The sequence below is a fragment of the Coregonus lavaretus genome (assembly GCF_964263955.1).
Source record: "Coregonus lavaretus genome assembly, chromosome: 7".
Classification (NCBI taxonomy): domain Eukaryota; kingdom Metazoa; phylum Chordata; class Actinopteri; order Salmoniformes; family Salmonidae; genus Coregonus; species Coregonus lavaretus.
Genome location: NC_139994.1, coordinates 15,395,531 through 15,416,657, shown reverse-complemented (window position 1 = coordinate 15,416,657; position 21,127 = coordinate 15,395,531). Strand labels below are relative to the sequence as shown.

At 43.8% G+C, this 21,127-nt stretch overlaps 2 protein-coding genes across 2 annotated transcripts in view; one reads left to right on the top strand and one right to left on the bottom strand.

The window, feature by feature from the left end:
- Positions 1 to 207: 207 nt before the first annotated feature.
- cfap90 (cilia and flagella associated protein 90) lies at positions 208 to 2,536 on the bottom strand (the record flags this gene model as incomplete). Its single annotated transcript, XM_084165016.1, has 2 exons — positions 208 to 336; positions 2,420 to 2,536. 2 exons carry the CDS (start codon positions 2,534 to 2,536, stop codon positions 208 to 210), a joined length of 246 nt encoding a protein of 81 aa, XP_084021142.1.
- A 7,335-nt stretch (positions 2,537 to 9,871) lies between these two features.
- LOC311131898 (triple functional domain protein-like) overlaps positions 9,872 to 21,127 on the top strand; it is a 101,877-nt gene continuing 90,621 nt past the window's right edge. Inside the window, exons 1-2 of the mRNA XM_084165014.1 lie at positions 9,872 to 10,184; positions 19,775 to 19,825. Coding sequence (XP_084021140.1) covers positions 10,115 to 10,184; positions 19,775 to 19,825 — 121 coding nt within the window. The 5' untranslated portion in view covers positions 9,872 to 10,114. The remainder of the gene's footprint in view (positions 10,185 to 19,774; positions 19,826 to 21,127) is intronic.

The following is a 21,127-nucleotide window of genomic DNA, read 5'->3' as shown; positions in this document are numbered from 1 at the left end:
TTATTATGTGCATTCCATTAAATTGAGATTTTTTGTAGGGGTTGATACATTTTTCGTTAGGGCAAATTAAGTCTGAAATGTTAAAGTGGAAATTACAAACTTTAGAATACTTTTTAAACCTTGAATACACTACAAGTTTGCATTTCCTGCCGTGCAGGTAAATTCCTGCAAAAACAGGATGATCAAATTAAGATATGGCATCTGTAGCTAGCTAGTTACCTCAGAGTACAAGTCTAGTCCCCTGCTGTTGGAGTGTTCTCTATCGTCGCGGTGTAGTTTGCTGTCATAGCCTTCCGCCCGCCGGTATATGCAGTCGTATAAGGATACCTCCCGTGCCTATGGATTATTGGATAAGAAAAATCCATTATAGGTTGCTGTGTGTGTGTGTGTGTGTGTGTGTGTGTGTGTGTGTGTGTGTGTGTGTGTGTGTGTGTGTGTGTGTGTGTGTGATATAGCTAGCTATCTAGCTAAGTTTGTTACAGTAAGAGGTGTGACAGATAGAGAGTGGGGGTGAGGGAGTAGTCTTGAAAACCCGACCCTAGGTTGGGTTTTCAGGTCGGTTTTTCAAGACTAGTCAGGAAGAGAGAGGGAAAGGTGAAGGGAGAGAGAGCCCAGCTAGAACATAACGTTCTGAGAACCATATGTTTCTTAAAGCTTGGTGAGAGCGTGGTTGTCCTATGGTTATTTTGCATACAACCTTCCCACAACATTCTGGGAATGGTGCAGGATAGTTGCTTTGCTTTGGAACATCCTCAGCACATTTAAGTAACTTGACAATATACTGTAATTTTCTTGAAATTGTTCCGAGAACGTTAAGAAACAACGTTCGTCTGTGTGAATTTCAGTACATCAGCATAACGTTTCCTACAGGTTTACTCATGGTTCTAGTTAAATTTATGTTCTCATTCATATTCTTAGAAACAACGTTCTTCTGTGGGAACTTTCAATAAAAACCACAAGAAAACATTAGTAACGTCAAAGAACATTCTAAGAATGTTCGGAGAATATTCTTTTAAAACATATTCGTAACAGGATGTTGGTTGCACCTTAATTGGGGAGGACGGGATCATGGTAATGGCTGGAGCGGAATTTGTGGAATGGTATCAAATACATCAAACACATGGTTTCCATGTATTTGATGATATTCTATCTGCTCCGTTCCAGCCATCATAATGAGCCGTCCTCCCCTCAGCAGCATCCACTGGTATACATTCTGTTCTCAGCGTCAACAAAACTCTCTCTATCCTCCATCTTGTTAAGTGTGTTCAGGTGTGTTGGCCGCACTCACTAATTGGCCACACCTGTTCTTAATGAGTTCTTGTTTCCTTTGAAATGGGGTGTGTATGATTACACTAAAATGCTTTGGTTACGTTCGTAAATTCACTCTGGCTATCTACTCCAATTTCAGAGCACTCTTGTCTGAGTGTGCCAGAGCGCAGAATAACTGATGAATTTACGAACGCGCAACACCCATTGAATATGACCGGTGTCAGTAAACGTTGGCAAAAAAAACTTAATTAAATTGTTGCCAGCACCACAGTTACAGTCACTAACACCCTAGATGACATGAAAACAGCCTAACTATCTCTGCTAGGGCGAGTAAAATCGTCAGAGTGAGGTGTTCTCTCATTTGTGCCAGTTAGGTTGGGTGCTTGACTGCCGCTGTGAGGTCAGAACGCTCGGATCAACCCTACTCCTCGGCCAGAGTGTCCAGTGTGCGCTCTGAACATCCAAGAGAGAAACGCTCTGAATTTACAGACAGACAATCTGACAACTCTGAACTTAAAAATGACCCAGAGCGCACTCTGACACACTGGAAGTAATTTACGAATGCACCCTTTGTACGAGTTTTAAAAAAACATGGCATGCTAGCTCCATCCTGGTGGCGCAGTGGACAAATTCCATGAACAGAAAACAGAAGCTCATACTGTAGGTTTGAAGCTCACGTGCCACAATAAAAAAAACTTTTTAAAAAATGTGTTTGCATGATTAATGCTTAAGCAAATGAATTTCCATGTGTCCTATCTGTGCTTGGAGTTAAAAACTTCCAGGGAATAATAGTAAAACGTTCTCATAACCTCCCTGCAAATTAAAATTAACGTTCCCAGAACAGGCTACATTTTCAGTTCCATTCTCAGTCAGGAAATGTATGGCTTTGTTCCCAGAACCAATTGGAAACCAAAAACGTACATTCCCACAACTTCTAAGGAACCAAATGTGCTAGCTGGGAGAAAAGAGAGGGGGAGAGAGACAAAGGGGTTAGGGAGTGAAAGAGAAAAGTTGAGAGGGACACACACACACAGAGAGAGAGAGAGAGAGAGAGAGAGAGTGCGAGAGACCGAAAGAGAGAGAGAAATATATGTTTTCTAGCTAGCTAGCCGTTAGCAAACGTTAGCTAGCAAGTAGTAACCATCCATACCTTGGAGTCACTGTTATAATAGGTCCTCTCTTTTGGTTCAGTTCGTCTTGGTGGAATGTAACTATACACAGATATAGTCGAAACTGGTTTTGTTTTCGACTCAAGTAACACATCCATCCTATAGCTATCTATGTCTAAAAAACAACGAACTTTCTACAGCTAAAACTAGCTTAGCTAGCTAAACAAAAAGAAAGCTACAAGTGGCGTCTATGGTTGCTAAGATACTAATCCAGCGCTACTGCGCACTAGGAACACACATCTCTGTATGCCCCTAGACTGTGCAGCCACACTTTTACCGCTAGAGGGCTGTATCTGAATAATATAAATTAATATTTTCTTCTCAACTCCATCTGCATTTAATAAATCAGAGAACTAGTTAGTTGAAAGCAACATGGTTGTATATGCACCTTTACAAAATACCCATGAAAATGCATTACACACTAACTGATATTAGGCATATACCAAATCTTCAAAAACTAAAATAGACAGTATAGGTCGCTGGTTCGAATCCCCGAGCTGGCAAGGTGGAAAAACCTGCCGTTCTGCCTTTGAGCAAGGCATTTAACCCCCAGCAACAGCTACTCCCCGGGTGCCAATGATGTGAATGTCGATTAAGGCAGCTCCCTGCACCTCTCTGATTCAGAGGGGTTGGGTTAAATGCGGAAGACACATTTCGGTTGAATGCATTCAGTTGTCCAACTGACTAGGTATCCCCTTTCCCCCTAATGCCACCAAATAGTGCAGTGCTAAATGGGTTTGATGATGAGATACCATAATGACCAGTCCTCTCCTCTGCCTGTTCCACTGCTTTGTGCCAGCAGTCTGTCTGACTAATGTGTGGTCAGCTCACCTTGGCTCTGAATGCTAGTGGAACTGGTGTCACATGTGGCTGGTGGCACCTTAATTGGGGAGGCTCATAGTAATGGCTGGAATGGAATGAATGTGTTTGATACCACTCCATTCACTCCATTCCAGCTATTATTATGAGCCGTTCTCCCCTCACCAGCCTCCTGTGGTGTGAGTGTGCGTGCGTGTGTGTGTGTTCCAGTGTTTTCCAGCCCTGCGGGAGAGTAGAGATCAGAGTCACATCAATACCATCACCCTCTGTCACCTCTCCTATAAAGACTGCTGTAGGATGGAGAGTAACACAGCTGCTGCTTCTGTTGCTGTGTGTGTGTGTGTGTGTGTGTGTGTGTGTGTGTGTGTGTGTATGTGTCAGCCCCTGGGTGTAATAATACAATGAATGGTCAGGTTGGCTGCCCTGTATGGTGGGACCCATCAGAGTGGTGTGGGAGTTCTAACCACTTCACCTGGTGTGACAGGAGCAATATTGGAAAGCCTAGTTATCCCTAACAACTCACAGTGATGGCTCTGCACACACACGCACGCACACACACACACACACACACATGGGCGCACATAAGCAAATGTGATAACGCCCTTTAACTTTTTACTGCAGTGGGCTAAATCAGAGTCACACAGAGTGTTTCTTGGTAGTCTTAAACACATCTACTTTGAAACCAAAGTATACACCTCACACACATGGTTATGGGCTTAAAAAAAGAAGACCTGTACAATGTCAGATATAGAGTTGAAATGTATTCAATTTGGAGTTTGCAACCCATTATTATACCTTATACACATCACAGAAGACTGATATATAACAAAACCAGATTTTTGGCTGTTTTTTTTCAATAATGTGTATTCATTATGAAATTCTGAAAAATATTAATAACATTCCACCCATGAGGCCACTAGTCATTTGACTGCAGGAAAGGGCTACGAAAGTGTGAAAAACATGGGCATACACACATACACAGATGTCTCTCTCTCTCTCTCTCTCTCTCGCACTCTCTCTCTCTCTCTCTCTCGCACTCTCTCTCTCTCTCTCTCTCTCTCTCGCACTCTCTCTCTCTCTCGCACTCTCTCTCTCTCTCTCCACCTGCTGTTGTTATTCTCTCTGTCTACCATAATTACAGAGGAACAGCAGGAGATAGCCCAATAAAAGACTCACACTGTGCAGCGAGCTGGGCTGGAGTATCACACACACACACACAGACTCTGGAGGAGAGAGCCAAGGAGTGAGAAAGAGAGAGAGGAAAGAAAGGAAGATAAATCTTCTTTCTTATCATTCAGCGAGACCCCTAAGACGATAAACTCCCAGGTTCCCACTAAGAGTCCCGACAAACGGTGATGCACCGACTGGCAGTTTTACAGACGTCTGGCTGTTTCATAAGCCCATGAAAGACAGCATACACCTGTATGAGCGGAGTCTATCTTATGAGAGAGGGAAAGAAAGAGATGAAGGAGAGTGAAGATAGAATGGAGGGGGGAGAGGAAGAAGCAAGAGGGAGAAAGACTGGAGAGAAGAGGAGAGAAGGATGGGTGAAGGGGTGAGAAAGATATGGGGAAAGAGAGAGGGAGAGAGAGAGACCTGCTTTCTTTCATTAGTTTCAGTCACTGTGTTCTCTGCCCAGTATAAACCCAGGAGTAATCCAGTTATGGGTCTGACATTTGAGAGGGAGATGGTGATGTTTAGTTAGTTTCTCTCTCTCTCGCTCTCTCTGTGGGAGGGGAGCACCTGAGGGTTCAGGTCATTAAGTTCTCTCCTGTCACGCACACACACACACACACACACACACACACACACACACACACACACACACACACACACACACACACACACACACACACACACACACACACACACACACGTCAAATTCACAATGACATGACATTAATCCACAAATGCATCCGTTTCTTGCACTTCTGAGAAGAGCATTGATTCAGTGTGGTTAGTGTTCCCTCTGCTGGCTGCTTTCTGTAGTGCATGTGGTCCTCTGTAGCTCAATTGGTAGAGCATGGCGCTTGTGGGACCACCCAAACGTAAAAATGTATGCACACATGACTGTAAGTCGCTTTGGATAAAAGCATCTGCTAAATGGCATATTATTATTATGTATCAGGTCCATTCACTAGTCCACTGCAGGGTTTCCCAAACTCGGGGGGGGGGGGGGGGGGGGGCGTGGGCTCAGAACCGACCTTGGGAAACCCTGGTCTACTATACTGATAATCAAGGCAGGTTTATTGGTTAATTAATAAATCGAAAGGAGCTGATCGTGGACTACAAGAAACAGAGGGCAGAGCACGCCCCCATCCACATCGACAGGGCTGTAGTAGAGCAGGTCAAGAGCGTCAAGTTCCTCGATGTCCACATCACTTAGGAATTATTATGGTCCACACACACCAACACAGTCGTGAAGAGGGCATGACAACGCCTCTTCCCACTCAGGTGGCTGAAAAGATTTGGCATGAGCCCTCAGATCCTCAAAAAGTTATACAGCTGCACCATTGAGAGCATCTTGACTGGCTGCATCACCGCTTGGTATGGCAACTGCTCGGCATCTGACCGCAAGGCGCTACAGAGGGTAGTGCGTATGGCCCAGTACATCACTCTTTTGACTCATCACATACGCTGCCGTTACTGTTCATTATCTATCCTGTTGTTGCCTAGTCACTTTCTCCCTACCTATATGTACATGTACATCTACCTCGTACCGCTGCACATTGACTCGGTACTGGTACCCCGTGTATGTAATAATTTGCCATTTAGCAGACGCTTTTATCCAAAGAGACTTACAGTCATGGTCCCGGGGACCGAACCCACTACCCTGGCGTTACAAGCGCCATGCTCTTCCAATTGAGCTACAGGGGACCACATTTATAGCCAAGTTATCTTTATTCATTGTGTATTTATTCCTTGTGTTATTATTTTTCTATTATTTATATATTTTTCTCTCTGCATTGTTGGGAAGGGCCTGTAAGTAAGCATTTCACACCTGTTGTTTACGAAGCATGTGACAAATAAAATTTGATTTGAATTTAAATCACCCAGGATGCAATGCAGAAAATGTTTAACTTGTAGTGTATTTGAGTTCTAAAAAGGCTTCTGAAGTTTGTAATTTCCACTTTGAAATGTCAGACTTGATCTTCCCTTAAAACAAATTCTAATCCACATAATAATTCACATTTCCTGTTGCTGCAGGATTATTTTCCTGCTGTAGCAAACTGGCTCAAATTAAATTACATCAGTAGCATGTAATTTCAGCCATTAACCTTCCTATGCAATGATTCATTCTAAACATTTTACAGGTATTCCTATAATTTATCACTGTGCAAAAATGATGGGCTCTCATTGCTAGTGTATTCCCTAAAACATAAATTAAGTCTTAAAGGAGATGGGCCATTTCAATAAAAACTCTAGGGTATATGCTGTAATGAATAATAAATGCTATTAGAGAAAAGAACACACTGCGTCATGTTCATTAGGCACCAAATGGACGAAAATTGACTGAAAAAGAGAGGGACAACCAGGGACTTTTCCAATAAGAAACACTCATTTTCGTTTTCTGTTGCAAAATGTTTTTAAATGCTTCCAATTTTGTGCCCTAATAAACACGACCCAGATAGTTCTACCCCTTGTAGAGAAGATGGTGGGCCTAATGTCATAAAGAAACTTAATCAAACCATCTTCATGAATCTATTAAACTAAAGGTCAAATTAGCATTTAAACTTCGGTTTACGAGTGGCTGTTAAGGTAATGGATAAATCAAACAAATTAATGAAATATCTTTTTTATTTAATTTTTCTGTAGTTTTGGGTGAAATTGTCCTCAGTTCTGTTCAACACACTCCCTGCACACTAGTCTGAGCACAGTTGTTTGATATGGCGTTTGTTGTAGTGTGTGTGTGTGTGAATGTGTCCGTGTGTCTGTGTGTGTGTGTGTGTGTCTGTGTGCGTGTGTGTATCCACTACCAAAATCACCATGAGTTTGCCTAATCTTGACAACATCCACTTGATGTAATAGGAAAGAAAACAGTAATCACTTCACTAAAATCACTACATGTTATATTACAAAACAAAACACTCTGGATTACCAGGTACAAACAGACCCACATGTACTGTAGGCCCTAATCTATAAACAGGATAATCCACAGACAATCTGCGGTCCCGTGTAGCTCAGTTGGTAGAGCATGGCGTTTGCAACGCCAGGGTTGTGGGTTCGATTCCCACGGGGGGCCAGTATGAAACATTTAAATAATGTATGCACTCACTAACTGTAAGTTGCTCTGGATAAGAGTGTCTGCTAAATGACGTAAATGTAATGCACAAAGTATCAGGATGACCACTACACTGGCACAGCTAGACTAAGTGACTTGAAATCTTTGTTGACGGTGACTCAATTCAAGGCCTGCATTAAAATTGAATTTATGTAAAAGTTGCAGAAAACTGTGCCTGTTGTCCAGTTAATCCTGGCTATACATTTTAATGCATTATGAACTGTCACACTTTGCTTACACAAACTTAATAACCTTTTACTGCAGTGGGTTAAATCAGGGTCACACAGTGTTTCTTGGTAGTCTTAAACAAATCTACTTTGAAACAAACGTGTACACCTCCAACACATGGTTATGGGTTTTAAAAAAAGAAGACACCTGTACCATGTCAGATATAGAGTTGACATTTATTACATTTTGAGTTTTAGGTTATTGTCCTGCTGAAAGGTGAATTTGTCTCCCTGTGTCTGTTGGAAAGCAGACTGAACCAGGTTTTCCTCTATGATTTTGCCTTTGCTTAGCTCTATTCCGTTTCTTTTTATCATAAAAAAACCCCCCAGTCCTTGCCGATGACTAGCATACCCATAACATGATGCAGCCACCACCATGCTTGAAAATATGAAGAGTGGTACTCAGTGATGTGTTGTGTTGGATTTGCCCCAAACATAACGCTTTGTACTCAGGAAATAAAGTTCATTTCTTTGCCACATTTTTTGCAGTTTTACTTTAGTGCCTTAATGCAAACAGGATGCATGTTTTGGAATATTTTTATTCTGTACAGGCTTCCTTCTTTTCACTCTGTCACTTAGGTCACTTTTCACTCTGTCACTTAGTATTGTGGAGTAACTACAATATTGTTGATCCATCCTCAGTTATCTCCTATCACAGCCATTAAACTCTGTAACTGTTTTAAAACCACCATTGGCCTCATGGTGAAATCCCTGAGCTGTTTATTTTCTCTCCGGCAACTGAGTTAGGAAGGACGCCTGTATCTTTTTAGTGACTGGGTGTATTGATACACCATCCAAAGTGTAATTAATAACTTCACCATGCTCAAAGGGATATTAAATCACTGCTTCTTTTTTTTTTTTACTCATCTACAAGTAGGTGCCCTTCTTTACGGGGCATTGGAAAACCTCCCAGGTCTTTGTGGTTGCATCTGTGTTTTAAATTCACTGCTCGACTGAGGGACCTTACAGATAATTGCATGTGTGGGGTAGTCATTCAAAAATCACATTAAACACTATTATCATGCAACTTATTATGTGACTTGTTAAGCAAATTTCTACTCCGGAACTTATTTAGGCTTGCCATAACAATGCGGTTGAATACTTATTGACTCAAAAGGCAGGTAGCTTAGTGGTTAAGAGCGTTGTGCCAGTAACCGAAAGGTCACTGGTTCTAATCCCCGAGCCGACTAGGTGAAAAATCTGTCGATGTGCCCTTGAGCAAGGCACTTAACCCTACTTGCTCCTGTAAGTCGCTCTGGATAAGAGCGTCTGCTAAAATGTAAATGTCAAGACATTTCAGCTTTTCTTTTTTAATTAATTTGAAATGTATATATAAACATAATTCCACTTTGACATTATGGGGTATTGTGTGGGCCAGTGACAAAAAAAACAACTATATTTAATCCATTTTAAATTCAGACTGTAACACAACAAAATGTGGAAAATGTCAAGGGGTGTGAATACTTTCTGAAGGCACTGAGCCATGACTAGAATACAGTAAGAAGTGGGTAAAACAGTATATACACATTATTAAATTAACTAGTGTTCAATGACCATGTTCATAGGACAGCAGTCTCTAAGGTGAAGGGTAGAGTACCAGGTGGTTACCGTCTAGTAACAGTGACTAAGTTTCAGGGCAGGGTACTGGGCGGGGCCGGATAGTGGTTACTGTTTAACAGTCTGATGGCCTAAAGGAATCCTGCAGAGAGTAGGCTAGTTAATGTAGATCTATGATATTCTTGTAGTTGTCTGTAGGGTCTTCAGTAGGCCTATCAAATTATTATTGGTTAGGCTACACACTGACCAAATCAGAATTAGTTTATTCTGCAACCTGACATTTGTATTTGAGAGAATCAGATCAACAACCAACACATGCATTGTGTATGTGCAATATTCATGTTTACCTTGTAGGCCGATATGCACAGTGCACATTGATGTAAAAAGGCACAAATCACTGTCATGCTCATTAATGATTCACAGACACTGCAGTCGTCGCGGGTCAACGCGAGCTCGCCCGTCCTCTGTCTCCACGTTTCCGAAGGCTCTCGGAGATTCACCGAACAGAGACCCAGCCCTTCCCGATTTCCGTGCCCCTCTGCCCCAACCCCTCCCGTCTACAACGACTCCCCTTTCGGCTCGACTCGGAGGAGGAACCCGGCGGCAGCCCAGCTGTGCATTTGTAGCTATTACCCAAGATGGAGGTTTGCTGATGGCACTAGCATCTAGGAGCGATCCTGCCCGTCCCTGTGTCTTGGCCGACGCTTTTCCGAAAGGGAACATATTTTTTTCCTTGATAACGTTGGCAGGAAAAAGGCCCACCGCATTGGGAATTTAGTTGGGCCACCATCATGAGCTCTGGGGAAGGAGCGGAGGAGACGTCAAAGGACGCGGCCGATATAGCGGCGTTCTTTAAATCTGGTAAGTCCGAAAACGAACAGGTCTGGGAGAGCAAAAGAGCTGGCCCGTCAAGGCGACATGGGAGGGACATTGTTCCCGATTGAGCACTGTATTTTCGGGATTGGTGGGGGGAGGTTTTCAACTAAACATTCGCCCAGGTGTCGTTGCTCATTTGTAGAAGCAACAATGGATCATAGGTGGGTGGCTGTTATGCAGAAATAATGGTGAGAGCTGTCGTGCATTTGTTACACAGTCATTAACATGTAACTAACCATGTCATCCAGGTAGGAGAACTCGCGACTCCCGTAGCAGCCCCACTCCCCACATAGTCCACAGACACATGCTAACTAACCTTTGATTAGCTTTATAACCGACTGCACACCGACATTAGCTAACCATCGTGGTTACGTTTGGCATATGCAAAGAAATCACATTAAATTGATAGCTAAGAGATTTACTACAATTTACGACAGGTGCGCGAGCTATCAAGCTAGCTAGTTAGCCAGCTAATTAGATAGCCAATGGACTGGGAAATCAAACAGCACACTGTCAGATTGCTAGCGAATTTTAGATATATTTCATGGAAACAGCTCAACAATAGAGTTTATTGTTAAGTAAAACATGTAATTTACTAATAGTTTCCGTGCTGTTAAAATAGGACACAATCCGAGCGTGCTAGCTATGTAAACAATACCGTGGCGTGGCATGCATTCTTGGGTCTCTGGACTGTGGCTAGGTTAGCTAGCTAGCTGTAAGGTTCCCCCTATGTCCCTAAGGCATATGATGCATGAATTTGATTGTGATTTACTTTGCAATGCATACATCAGTTCAGATAACAGACTATTTGCTAAATTAGTAACGTTAGTGACCGCACAATGTGTGAATACAAAAGATGATCATAGCCATTTTCTCGGCTAACGTTAGTCATGCTAGCTGACTGAGCAATGTGCAATCATAATTTCTGGGCCTATCCTGATTCAGTAGATAGATAACATTACTAGCTCGTTAACTCGTACGTGGATATGGAGGCTTCTAGTCTGACATTTTTCCATTTCCATTCCATTATCCCATTTCAGGCAATGATTTCTGTGCCTTGAATAATGAGCTCATTTTGACTGAAGGTTATCATCAGATGTAGCAATGTTTCATTCCTAGTATGATTTTGATACAACAACCATATGCTGAAAATTAAATGGGACTTAGTTGTTCTTATCATTATAGCTGGATAGTTTCATAGATGCGTTCAATCTATTGGTGGTGCATAGGCGCTAAACCCCCATTGTAAAAAATCAATTAATTAGAATAATCAAAGGGTGGCAATTGGGTTGATGGGAGGGTGACATTAAACTTGTTTGTGTGTGTGTGTGTTCGACGGCTTCACTGGTCAGTCTAAACCTCAGTGCAGGAGAAGGAGACGATGTGAGGAAGCAACTGTAGACTATTGAGACGCAGCCTTTGACTCCACTCTGGCTATGTCTATAGATAATAACCCACATGGGAAGTGCTGTATGTGCATTATGGCTGCAGTTAGTTCTTCTGTGATGATGGCTCCAGTTGTCCTGCTCTGAGGGAAACATATTAGACCCTAAAATGTATATCTGGACCTCGAAGCCAGTTCCATTGCTTTTTATAATTCTTCCCCTCTAATAGGGGACATATTTACACCTGGGACACCAGGTGGAGGCAACTAATTATCAGGTAGAACAGAAAACCAGGAGTACTCTGGACCTCATAGGGTAAGATTGGGATGCCCTCGTAATAGACACTCCCAGTCTACAACCACATCCGATTTTAAGCACTAGCCAGGGTTCTTCAATTCCGGTCCTGGAGGGCCAAAACACGTCTGTTTTTTATTTCTACCTGGTAGTTAATTGCACTCACCTGGTGTCCCAGGTCTGAATTAGCCCCTGATTAGAAGGAGAGGATGAAAAACAGAGGTGTTTCGGCCTTCCAGGACCGGAATTGAAGAACCCTGCACTAGACTAACCCTTAACCAGTAACCAAACATTTACCCAAACCCTTCCCCCTATTTATTCTGAGTTGTAGTCCCCTGTAGCTCAGTTGGTAGAGCATGGCGCTTGCAACGCCAGGGTTGTGGGTTCGTTTCCCACAGGGGGCCAGTATGAAAATGTATGCCCTCACTAACTGTAAGTCGCTCTGGATAAGAGTATCTGCTAAATGACTAAAATGTTGTGGCAACTTCCTTGTGAGATTTGTTAAAATGTTCATTTGTGATTCTTGTTCCTTTGGCTTTTTGTCTGTCCCAGGTGTTTTGGCTCTCTCCAGTAGAAGTTACCCGTAGGCACATATCTAAGATCAGCTTACCTTCCCTAAAGCTTTCCCCAACTTTAGAGGACAAAACTCTAAACTGACCTTAGATCAGTCTCTAGTTTCATCCTTTGTAGCTGGATTATTATGGGTTATTATTATGGGGTGTCATTGCAGTGTTTTGACACCCCTGTGAGAGTGCTTGGCAACCAGCAGAGCTGTGCCCTGTTATCACTGCAGGCAACAAAGCTCTGATTGACAGCTGAGCTCAGGTTGAGTCGTGTGTGTGCATCTGTGTGTGTGCATCTCTGTAGGTCTGTTTGTGTGTGAGTGTGCATGCATGCGCATTGGAGCTGGAGTAGACTCAAGCCTTCTCACTCTACAGTTCTCTCTTCAATCATCTCTGTAATCAAAAAGCTCTCAATGCAGAATTAGACGTTAATCTACATTCTCCAAACATCATATTTCGAAGTTGCTCCAAACATCACATTTTGAAATGTTTTTGTTGCTTCTGCTGCTCTATCGTTCCCTTTCTCCAAACATCAAATCGAAGTTAAGGGTTAAGTTTAGGCACGCATTCTGAATGGTTAAGGTAAAGGTTAAGGTTTGGGATAGGCACAAAAAAAAGACACTGATCCAGAGTCATGGGATTACGCCCATCCTGGACCCCGTCCACAACGCCCTAGCAAAACCCAAGCCTACTTGATGGTAATGGAACTCACTATTGCCCCCCCCCCCCCCCAGTGGCCGGTTTTGAAGGCATTTCCCAACGTCCTAAGGACATGGATAGATAGACCAGGCCCCCAATGTCCGGTCTGGAGCGTGAAGTCACAAGCTCTGCTGGTCGGCTACTGCGTAGCAACCTAGCGGTGCCAAAAGCTCTGGTCTGCCCTAGAAAGCCTATGTAAATTACTATCGGCAGAAACGGTCTCCCCCAAAAATGTAGACGTCCATTTTGGTCTCTAAAATTAGGTTATTAGGATCCAGTTCGATCCCCATGGGTAATTATTTTAAAGTTCGCTACAAACCGAGATATTGAATTAAATAGTGATCCATTCTTACTACTACATTAGTCACACAGGACCATGTGCTGACATAGACCAATCACGGGCTGGCAGGCTACGAGGAGGCTCGCACCCTCATGCACGCTCTTTGCTCGTGTCTCTCAGGCAGGATTAAAACGACTACATCGAACATGATCCTTTGCTAGTTACGGCCACTTTCACCTTGATCCTTAGCGATTTATTTGGTGCATTTCAGCACCATTCAGCAATATGGCGCACTACAAATACTTCCTGCTTCATGCGCCATCTGAAGTTTTCCATAAGAATACGTGGATGATATCCGCGCTATCATTATCTACTGGTTTGAATGTCTATGGGATAGACGTCCAATTTTGATTGGAAATCCGCAGTGATACTAGCATCATCACTACGGGAACAATATCTCTAGCGAAGTGAAACAAGGAATTGTGTACTATTCTGAAGTCCTCATCTGAGTTAATAATAAAAATAATAGGCATAGACTCAAGCCTTCTCCCTCCAGGATCAGAGTTGCTGTAGACTGTAGGCTAGGCTATAGTTGTTAGTTTGAGTGTTACACTTCTTTGTTTTCCCTCTCACATTCCCCTGTATATCACCTCCTAGCCATGTTCTAACATGTACAGGTTTAGCACCTACCTGCCTAACCGTGTTCTAACATGTACAGGTTTAGCACCTACCTGCCTAGCCGTGTTCTAACATGTACAGGTTTAGCACCTACCTGCCTAGCTGTGTTCTAACATGTACAGGTTTAGCACCTACCTGCCTAGCCGTGTTCTAACATGTACAGGTTTAGCACCTACCTGCCTCGCCGTGTTCTAACATGTACAGGTTTAGCACCTACCTGCCTAGCCGTGTTCTAACATGTACAGGTTTAGCACCTACCTACCTAGCCGTGTTCTAACATGTACAGGTTTAGCACCTACCTGCCTAGCCGTGTTCTAACATGTACAGGTTTAGCACCTACCTGCCTAGCCGTGTTCTAACATGTACAGGTTTAGCACCTACCTACCTAGCCGTGTTCTAACATGTACAGGTTTAGCACCTACCTGCCTAGCCGTGTTCTAACATGTACAGGTTTAGCACCTACCTGCCTAGCTGTGTTCTAACATGTACAGGTTTAGCACCTACCTGCCTAGCCGTGTTCTAACATGTACAGGTTTAGCACCTACCTGCCTTGCCATGTTTTTCTCTTGCTCGGTTTGTCTCATTCTCTCATCCTGTTTCACTCTTGTTGTCTTACTGTTGTTCTGTCGCTCATTTATGTCTTTCTCTCTGTCCCCTTACTCTCACTCTCTCTCATTCTGTCTCTTTTATCGCCCCTCTCTCTCCCTCTTCCTTGTTTCAGACGTTGTGAGGATCCAGACTGTGTAAAAACACTAAACCGTCCCAGACTTTTGTTCATAATAGTTGTACAAGAATTTGTGAAGGAAAATAGTTATCGTTGATCTGTGAATGGATGATCTCAGCACACCCACTTACCTCTAAACACTGAGCTATAGGAGCAAAGCTACAACCAGGATTATGAGATGTCTCATAGCTACATAACTAGGCCTATCCATGGCTATGCCTATAACATGATTATAACATAACAGGGTGACTATAATATGCAAATAATTCACCTTTACCGTATTTAGCCCATAACACGACTGTAATATGGTCATGACATGATTATAACATAACTAACCACCCCTTTCTCTCTCTCTCTCTCTCTCTCTCTCTCTCTCTCTCTCTCTCTCTCTCTCTCTCTCTCTCTCTCTCTCTCTCTCTCTCTCTCTCTCTCTCTCTCTCTCTCTCTCTCTCTCTCTCTCTCTCTCTCTCTCTCTCTCTCTCTCTCTCTCTCTCTCTCTCTCTCTCGCTCTTCTCTCTCTTTCTGTCTCTCTCCCATCTCGCTCTTCCCAGCATGAGAGACTGAGCCAGAGCTCAAATTCTCCCCAAGCCCACACCAATTAACATTCACGCCAGAGAAGTTAGTGAACGAGAAAGAAATGGTGAAAGTGGGACGACCTCCTTTTGAACACATGGAGGGGTGAGAGAAAGAAGGTCTGTGTGTTTGTGTGTGTGTGATACCAGTATGTGTGTGTGATACCAGTATGTGTGTGTGATATCAGTATGTGTGTGCGATACCAGTATGTGTGTGCGATACCAGTATGTGTGTGTGATACCAGTGTGTGTGTGATACCAGTATGTGTGTGCGATACCAGTATGTGTGTGCGATACCAGTATGTGTGCGCGATACCAGTATGTGTGTGCGATACCAGTATGTGTGTGCGATACCAGTATGTGTGTGTGATGCCAGTTTAGAACAATGGTTCCCAACCAGGGGTACTAGAACCCCTCGGGTACTTGGCCTATCCACAGGGGGTACTTGAGAAGACCAATGAGACCAAAGGCTTACTGGTAAAATGCACATGAGGGGGTACTTCAAGGGTACTCCGGGCAGAGCAAAATTCAGTTAGTGGTACAGTATGAATGATGCTACACAACAATCTAATGGAATGTATTGATTAGTTGCTTGATTGATAGATTGATGAACAGAGTAGTTGAAATACAATGACACCTGCCTGCATGTTAATAGCCTGAGAGGATCCAGATCTGCTTCTGTAGATCATATTGCCTCAGCTTAATCAGGACTGTACACACCCAGTATAAGTATATGACTGTACACTCTCACTATCACACTTTATCAGCTGACCTGCGTCCTTATCTGGTTCCTGGGTGGTGAGGCAATTGTGTGTGTGTTAATGTCAGTAAGGCAGGTCAGTATCACAGAAATAGAATAGAACGGGCTTGGAACCTCTAACCCTGGCAATTTGAATTGTAAACTCATGGGTACACTCGCAATGACTGCCTGGTATTGTGATGCAATAATTTCCATGGTAATGTAGAATCTTCATTCAAATTATGTTAACTGATGCAATGGAATGTATTGTTTGTAATGTTGATTCAACAAAGTACAGCACAGATTGATGGGTACACTTCCTGCTTTTACTTCCTGCTTTGCTCCTATGGGTACACCTGCCAGTCCACCCATTATACATTTACATCATTTAGCAGACGCTCTTATCCAGAGCGACTTAAAGTTAGTGAGTGCATACATTATTTTTTATTTTTCATACTGGCCCCCGTGGGAAGCGAACCCACAACCCTGGCGTTGCAAACGCCATGCTCTACTAACTGAGCTACATCCCTGCCGGCTATTCCCTCCCCTACCCTGGACGATGCTGGGCCAATTGTGCACCGCCCCATGGGTCTCCCGGTCGCGGCCGGCTACGACAGAGCCTGGATTCGAACCAGGATCTCTAGTGGCACAGCTAGCACTGCGATGCAGTGCCTTAGACCACTGCGCCACTCGGGTTGATTATGCCATCATTGACTTGAATGGGGACGCCCGTTCTATTCATTCTATTTCTATGGTCAGTATAGCTTCAGCAGGTCACACGGTAATGTGCAGTGCAGGTATGGGACAGACATCAGCGATACCATGGGAACAGACTTGCGCCACACACACAGTCCTTGTTCTGTGACAGTGTATGTGTGTGTCCTCTTTGATATCAGCGCTGTGATAAAAACTGGAAACATCTCTCTTTATTACTTTGATATTTTCGCTCTCTCGTTCTCCTTTCACTCTCCTTTTTCTCTCCCTCTCTCTCGCTGCCTCAGAGGGTAGAGCTGACAACCAATATCATACATCCCTCTTCTATGTTTGTTTGTGTGTGTGTGTGCATTCGTGTGATTTACTTCTGTGTGTGTCTTAAATATAACCGTGGGCCAACTAAAGGCTGTAATCCCAGGGAGTGATTAGATTAGAGGATAGGTCAGTGTGTAATCTAATGAACTCTCACAAATGCACCTAACACTGTTAGAGCTAGCACCACACACACACACACACACACACCACACACACACACACGTAAATCACTCTAATGCTGTAAATCAGGACATGAAAGCACAAGACGGGGTACACAGTAAACACACTAGTGCTCTCGTATCTCTTTACCCTCCCTCTCTTCTCCCTCTCCACCACTCTTTCTTACCCTATCTATTTCTCTATTCTGTCTGTGTAGGCTACCTGAAGACTAGGGGACTGAATATAGGTCAACACAACCTTACCAGACATAATAAGAGCATAACAGAAGTGTGAGTGAAGAGGAGCAGTGACTGTGGAGTGAACTCCCCTGTGCTAAGTGCCAGATCGGTTTACCCCAAACCTCTCAACACACACACACACACGGTGTGTGCTGGCCACAGCACTCCACTGTCTGAACTAATGGCGTCATCTCTTAATCCTGAGACCCTCTGTATGCTGGTTTCTGTTTATGCTGGATTCAATGAATTCAACACTAATTTAAAACACCTCTCTGATAACAGCTAGTGTACTGTTCCATACACTAAGTTTTACCTTTAATTTTCTCTTGCTTCACCAAACATTGTATTTGTCAGACTCAGTCATGCTAATAAAGGTTGGTTAAAATTTGATTAATTGAACAGGGAATGACTCCAGATTGATTGGTTGGTTGGTTGCATGGAGACAGAGAGAACTATCTCTGTTGCTGCTCCTATTTTAAAGTGACACCAGAACAAGAGAGAGGTAAAGTAGGACAAGTCCTCATGGACCATTTCTCTCTCTCTCTCTCTCTCTCTCTCTCTCTGTGTCGCTGGTGGGCAGAAAAGTGCTGTCTCGCACACTCTCTTTCTCTCTGTTCTGTCTCCCTCTCTATTGCTTGGGTGATCGATAGCGTTGGTATGCTGAAATGAGAGGGGTTCAGGGTGTGTCACTCATGTATGTGTATGTGACTGGTGTATGCGAGTGAGTCGCAGTGATGAGTAGCCTTGCAGAGAAGTCAAAGGGGAAACAGAGGCTTATAAAATGTGTGTGTGTGTTCGCCCATCCATAATGTGCGGTCTATAGCCACAGTAAAGAGAGAGAGAGAGAGTAACAGAGAGAAGCTGTGTGTATCAGATGGACGGTGACACCATCCTGAATCATACCCACTGTTTATAAGGTCAGAGATAGAGTTCTATAGGGTTTTAGAGGGGATTGGGCTACACTTCTGACTGTGCTCTTAGTTCTACTTTGTCATTTCCTCTGCCTATTTCTATGTCTATGTTTGGCTGTCAGTAAATGGATGACATAGCAGGAGGCTGGCCCTGCTCTGTTCACTTGAAGTGTGTGTTTGGGGGAGCGTGTGTGTGTGACAGAGGGGGAGAGTGTATCTCATTAGATTAGCCCACTTCTGATCCTGACAAACCTCTTGGTTTCTCTCTTTGGGATCTGAGCCTGACCTCCACACCACGTGAGTGTATGTGTGTTCGTTTGTGTGTGTGTGTGCGACCGTACATGTGTTTGTGGGTGCTCTATCTCAACATGTTTTGTTAATGTTGTTTTTAGCTTCATACTATAGAACTGTGATGCTACGCAGTTAGATAACTGTGACTGTAGGACAGTAGAACTGCTGCTGCTGGTACTGCAAGTATGTACTGTTTGTTCATGTTTGGTCTTTTCATTATAACGTCTGTCTGTCCCGTTTGGTTCCTAATGAATACACCACTAGTGTCCAAGGTCTGAACCGGTCTGCCTGTCGTAGTGGAGCCTACTCTCTAACCCTTTCCCCCTACTCCAGCAATCCTTATTTTAGTCTTCACCCCTTCCTCTATTCCCTCTCTCTTCTCTCTGTTGCTGTTGACTGTGACATGGTTGGGTGGGGGTGGGTGTGTGTGTGTAACACACTGCGATTCACTACCCCCCTCATGTATCCCATCACCCAACACTCAGCGGTAAGGACACAGCATCCACAGGAAGTGTGTCAGAGAGAGCATGTGTTCAGACACACACACACACACACACAGGGAATAATGTGCTAGTGACTCGTCAGCCCAGAGGGTTGTTGATGTTTACAGCACGTGTTTAGTGGTGTATTGGTTAGCTAGCTAGCTCATTAGCATGTTAGCTGTCTTCCACAGGCCAGGAGGGCTTCTTACTGGTAGTTAATGGATTGATTCATGCCAGGCTAGGTATGCACTCACCTGGGGTCTATTCATTAGTGCAAACTGTTGAAAAATGTTTTGCAACAGAAAACAGTTTACAATTAAAATGAGAGTTTATATTGGACAAATACAGATAGGTTTGTCCCGTTTTCTTCCGTTTGGTTCCTAATGAATACTCATGTCTGAACCAGTCCCCGATAGATCTGTCCAGGCCTGGAGTTGATTAGCTTGGTAAGGACACATAGAACTGACTACCTAATAATAATCTCTCTCTTTGTCTCTCTTCACTCTTTCTTTTTCTCTCCCTCTTCCCAGATGGTTCCCTCCCAAAAGAGCCCAAAGGAGACTTGTCCAGTCAGCTACCAGGTAGGATGACACACACACCAGCGTTCTGTGTTCCTGTGATCTTCTACCCTCCCTTCCCTTTTCTCTCCTTTTGTTTCACTGTTTCGTCTGGGATCTACCATTGATGTCTGTCTGTCACAGCAGCATGTGTGTGTTTAGTGTGTGTGTGTGTTTTGACTGGGAGTGTCTCTGCTGAAGTCTCCCCCTCATCTCTCCAGTCTGGTCTAAAACATCTTTGTTTTACTTCCCTGTTTGTAGGCAGGGTTATAGGTCAAGCCTATTGTTCTGAGTCATTCAGCAGTGATGTCACTGGTCTGCCTTATAAAGGGTAAAAATACGTGATGTCATCTAAGATATAAAGGTTGAAACCAGTCCATCTGGTGGCATGCTCTCTCTCCCACTGGTAACACTGGGATAGGGGGAGGGAGGGATGGGAGGAGAGGGGGATGGAGGAAGGCATGTATGAAGAGGGGGATGAAGAGATAGTGTTACGTAACCCTGGTTGTGCCTTTGGTCCCTGACAGATGTATGTTTAGTATGAAGGGGCTAGGGTGGGCTTATTTTCTCTCTCTCTCTCTCTCGCTCTCTCTCCTCATCCCTCTCTCCAGGTCATTGGGGTAACCTTGGCCTGTGTCTCAGTCTCTTACTCTACCCTGTTATTAGAAGTCTGGACGGATGCAGCGAATGAGACGGGGAGAGATTCAACTGGCACACAGACATTCTGGGGAAAACAGGATGGTCAGAGGGAGAGAGAAGGAATAGGGGAAAAAGCGAGGGAGTGAGAAGAGAAAAGTAAGCAGGGAAAAGAGAGAGGAGGACGGACCGATGGAAAGATTTGAAATCTATTATCAATGCTGGTCACTAGCACAGATGGGCAATTTCTTTTTTTTATGTGTGTGTTTTTGTGTATGTCAGCTGTACCCACAGTGTTAGAGTGCCACAGCTGTGGCTGATCAGCCTGGCCATCAGCCAATAAGATCGCCCCCTCAGTCTCCCGAGCCAATAGGATCACACCCTCTGTTTCACCGACCAATCAAATCTCCTCCGTGAGGCTGGGAGGTGGGAGAATCAGATGTCAATCAAAGTTACAAAACTAGGCTAATAGGGGGGTAGAGTAGCTGGCAACAAGACAGAGAGAGAAAGACAGAGCGGGAGTGTGAGAGAGTGCATTGTCTAGTAAATAATTACTAACAACAATCTGGTTGATGAACTAGTAGAGAGAACGGTGAAGGGAGGGAGAGATTAAAGAATGCTTAAGCCCTGAGAAAACTGAAAGCGATAATATTAAGAGGGAGAGGGAGAGAGACTCTCTAGTGACAATCC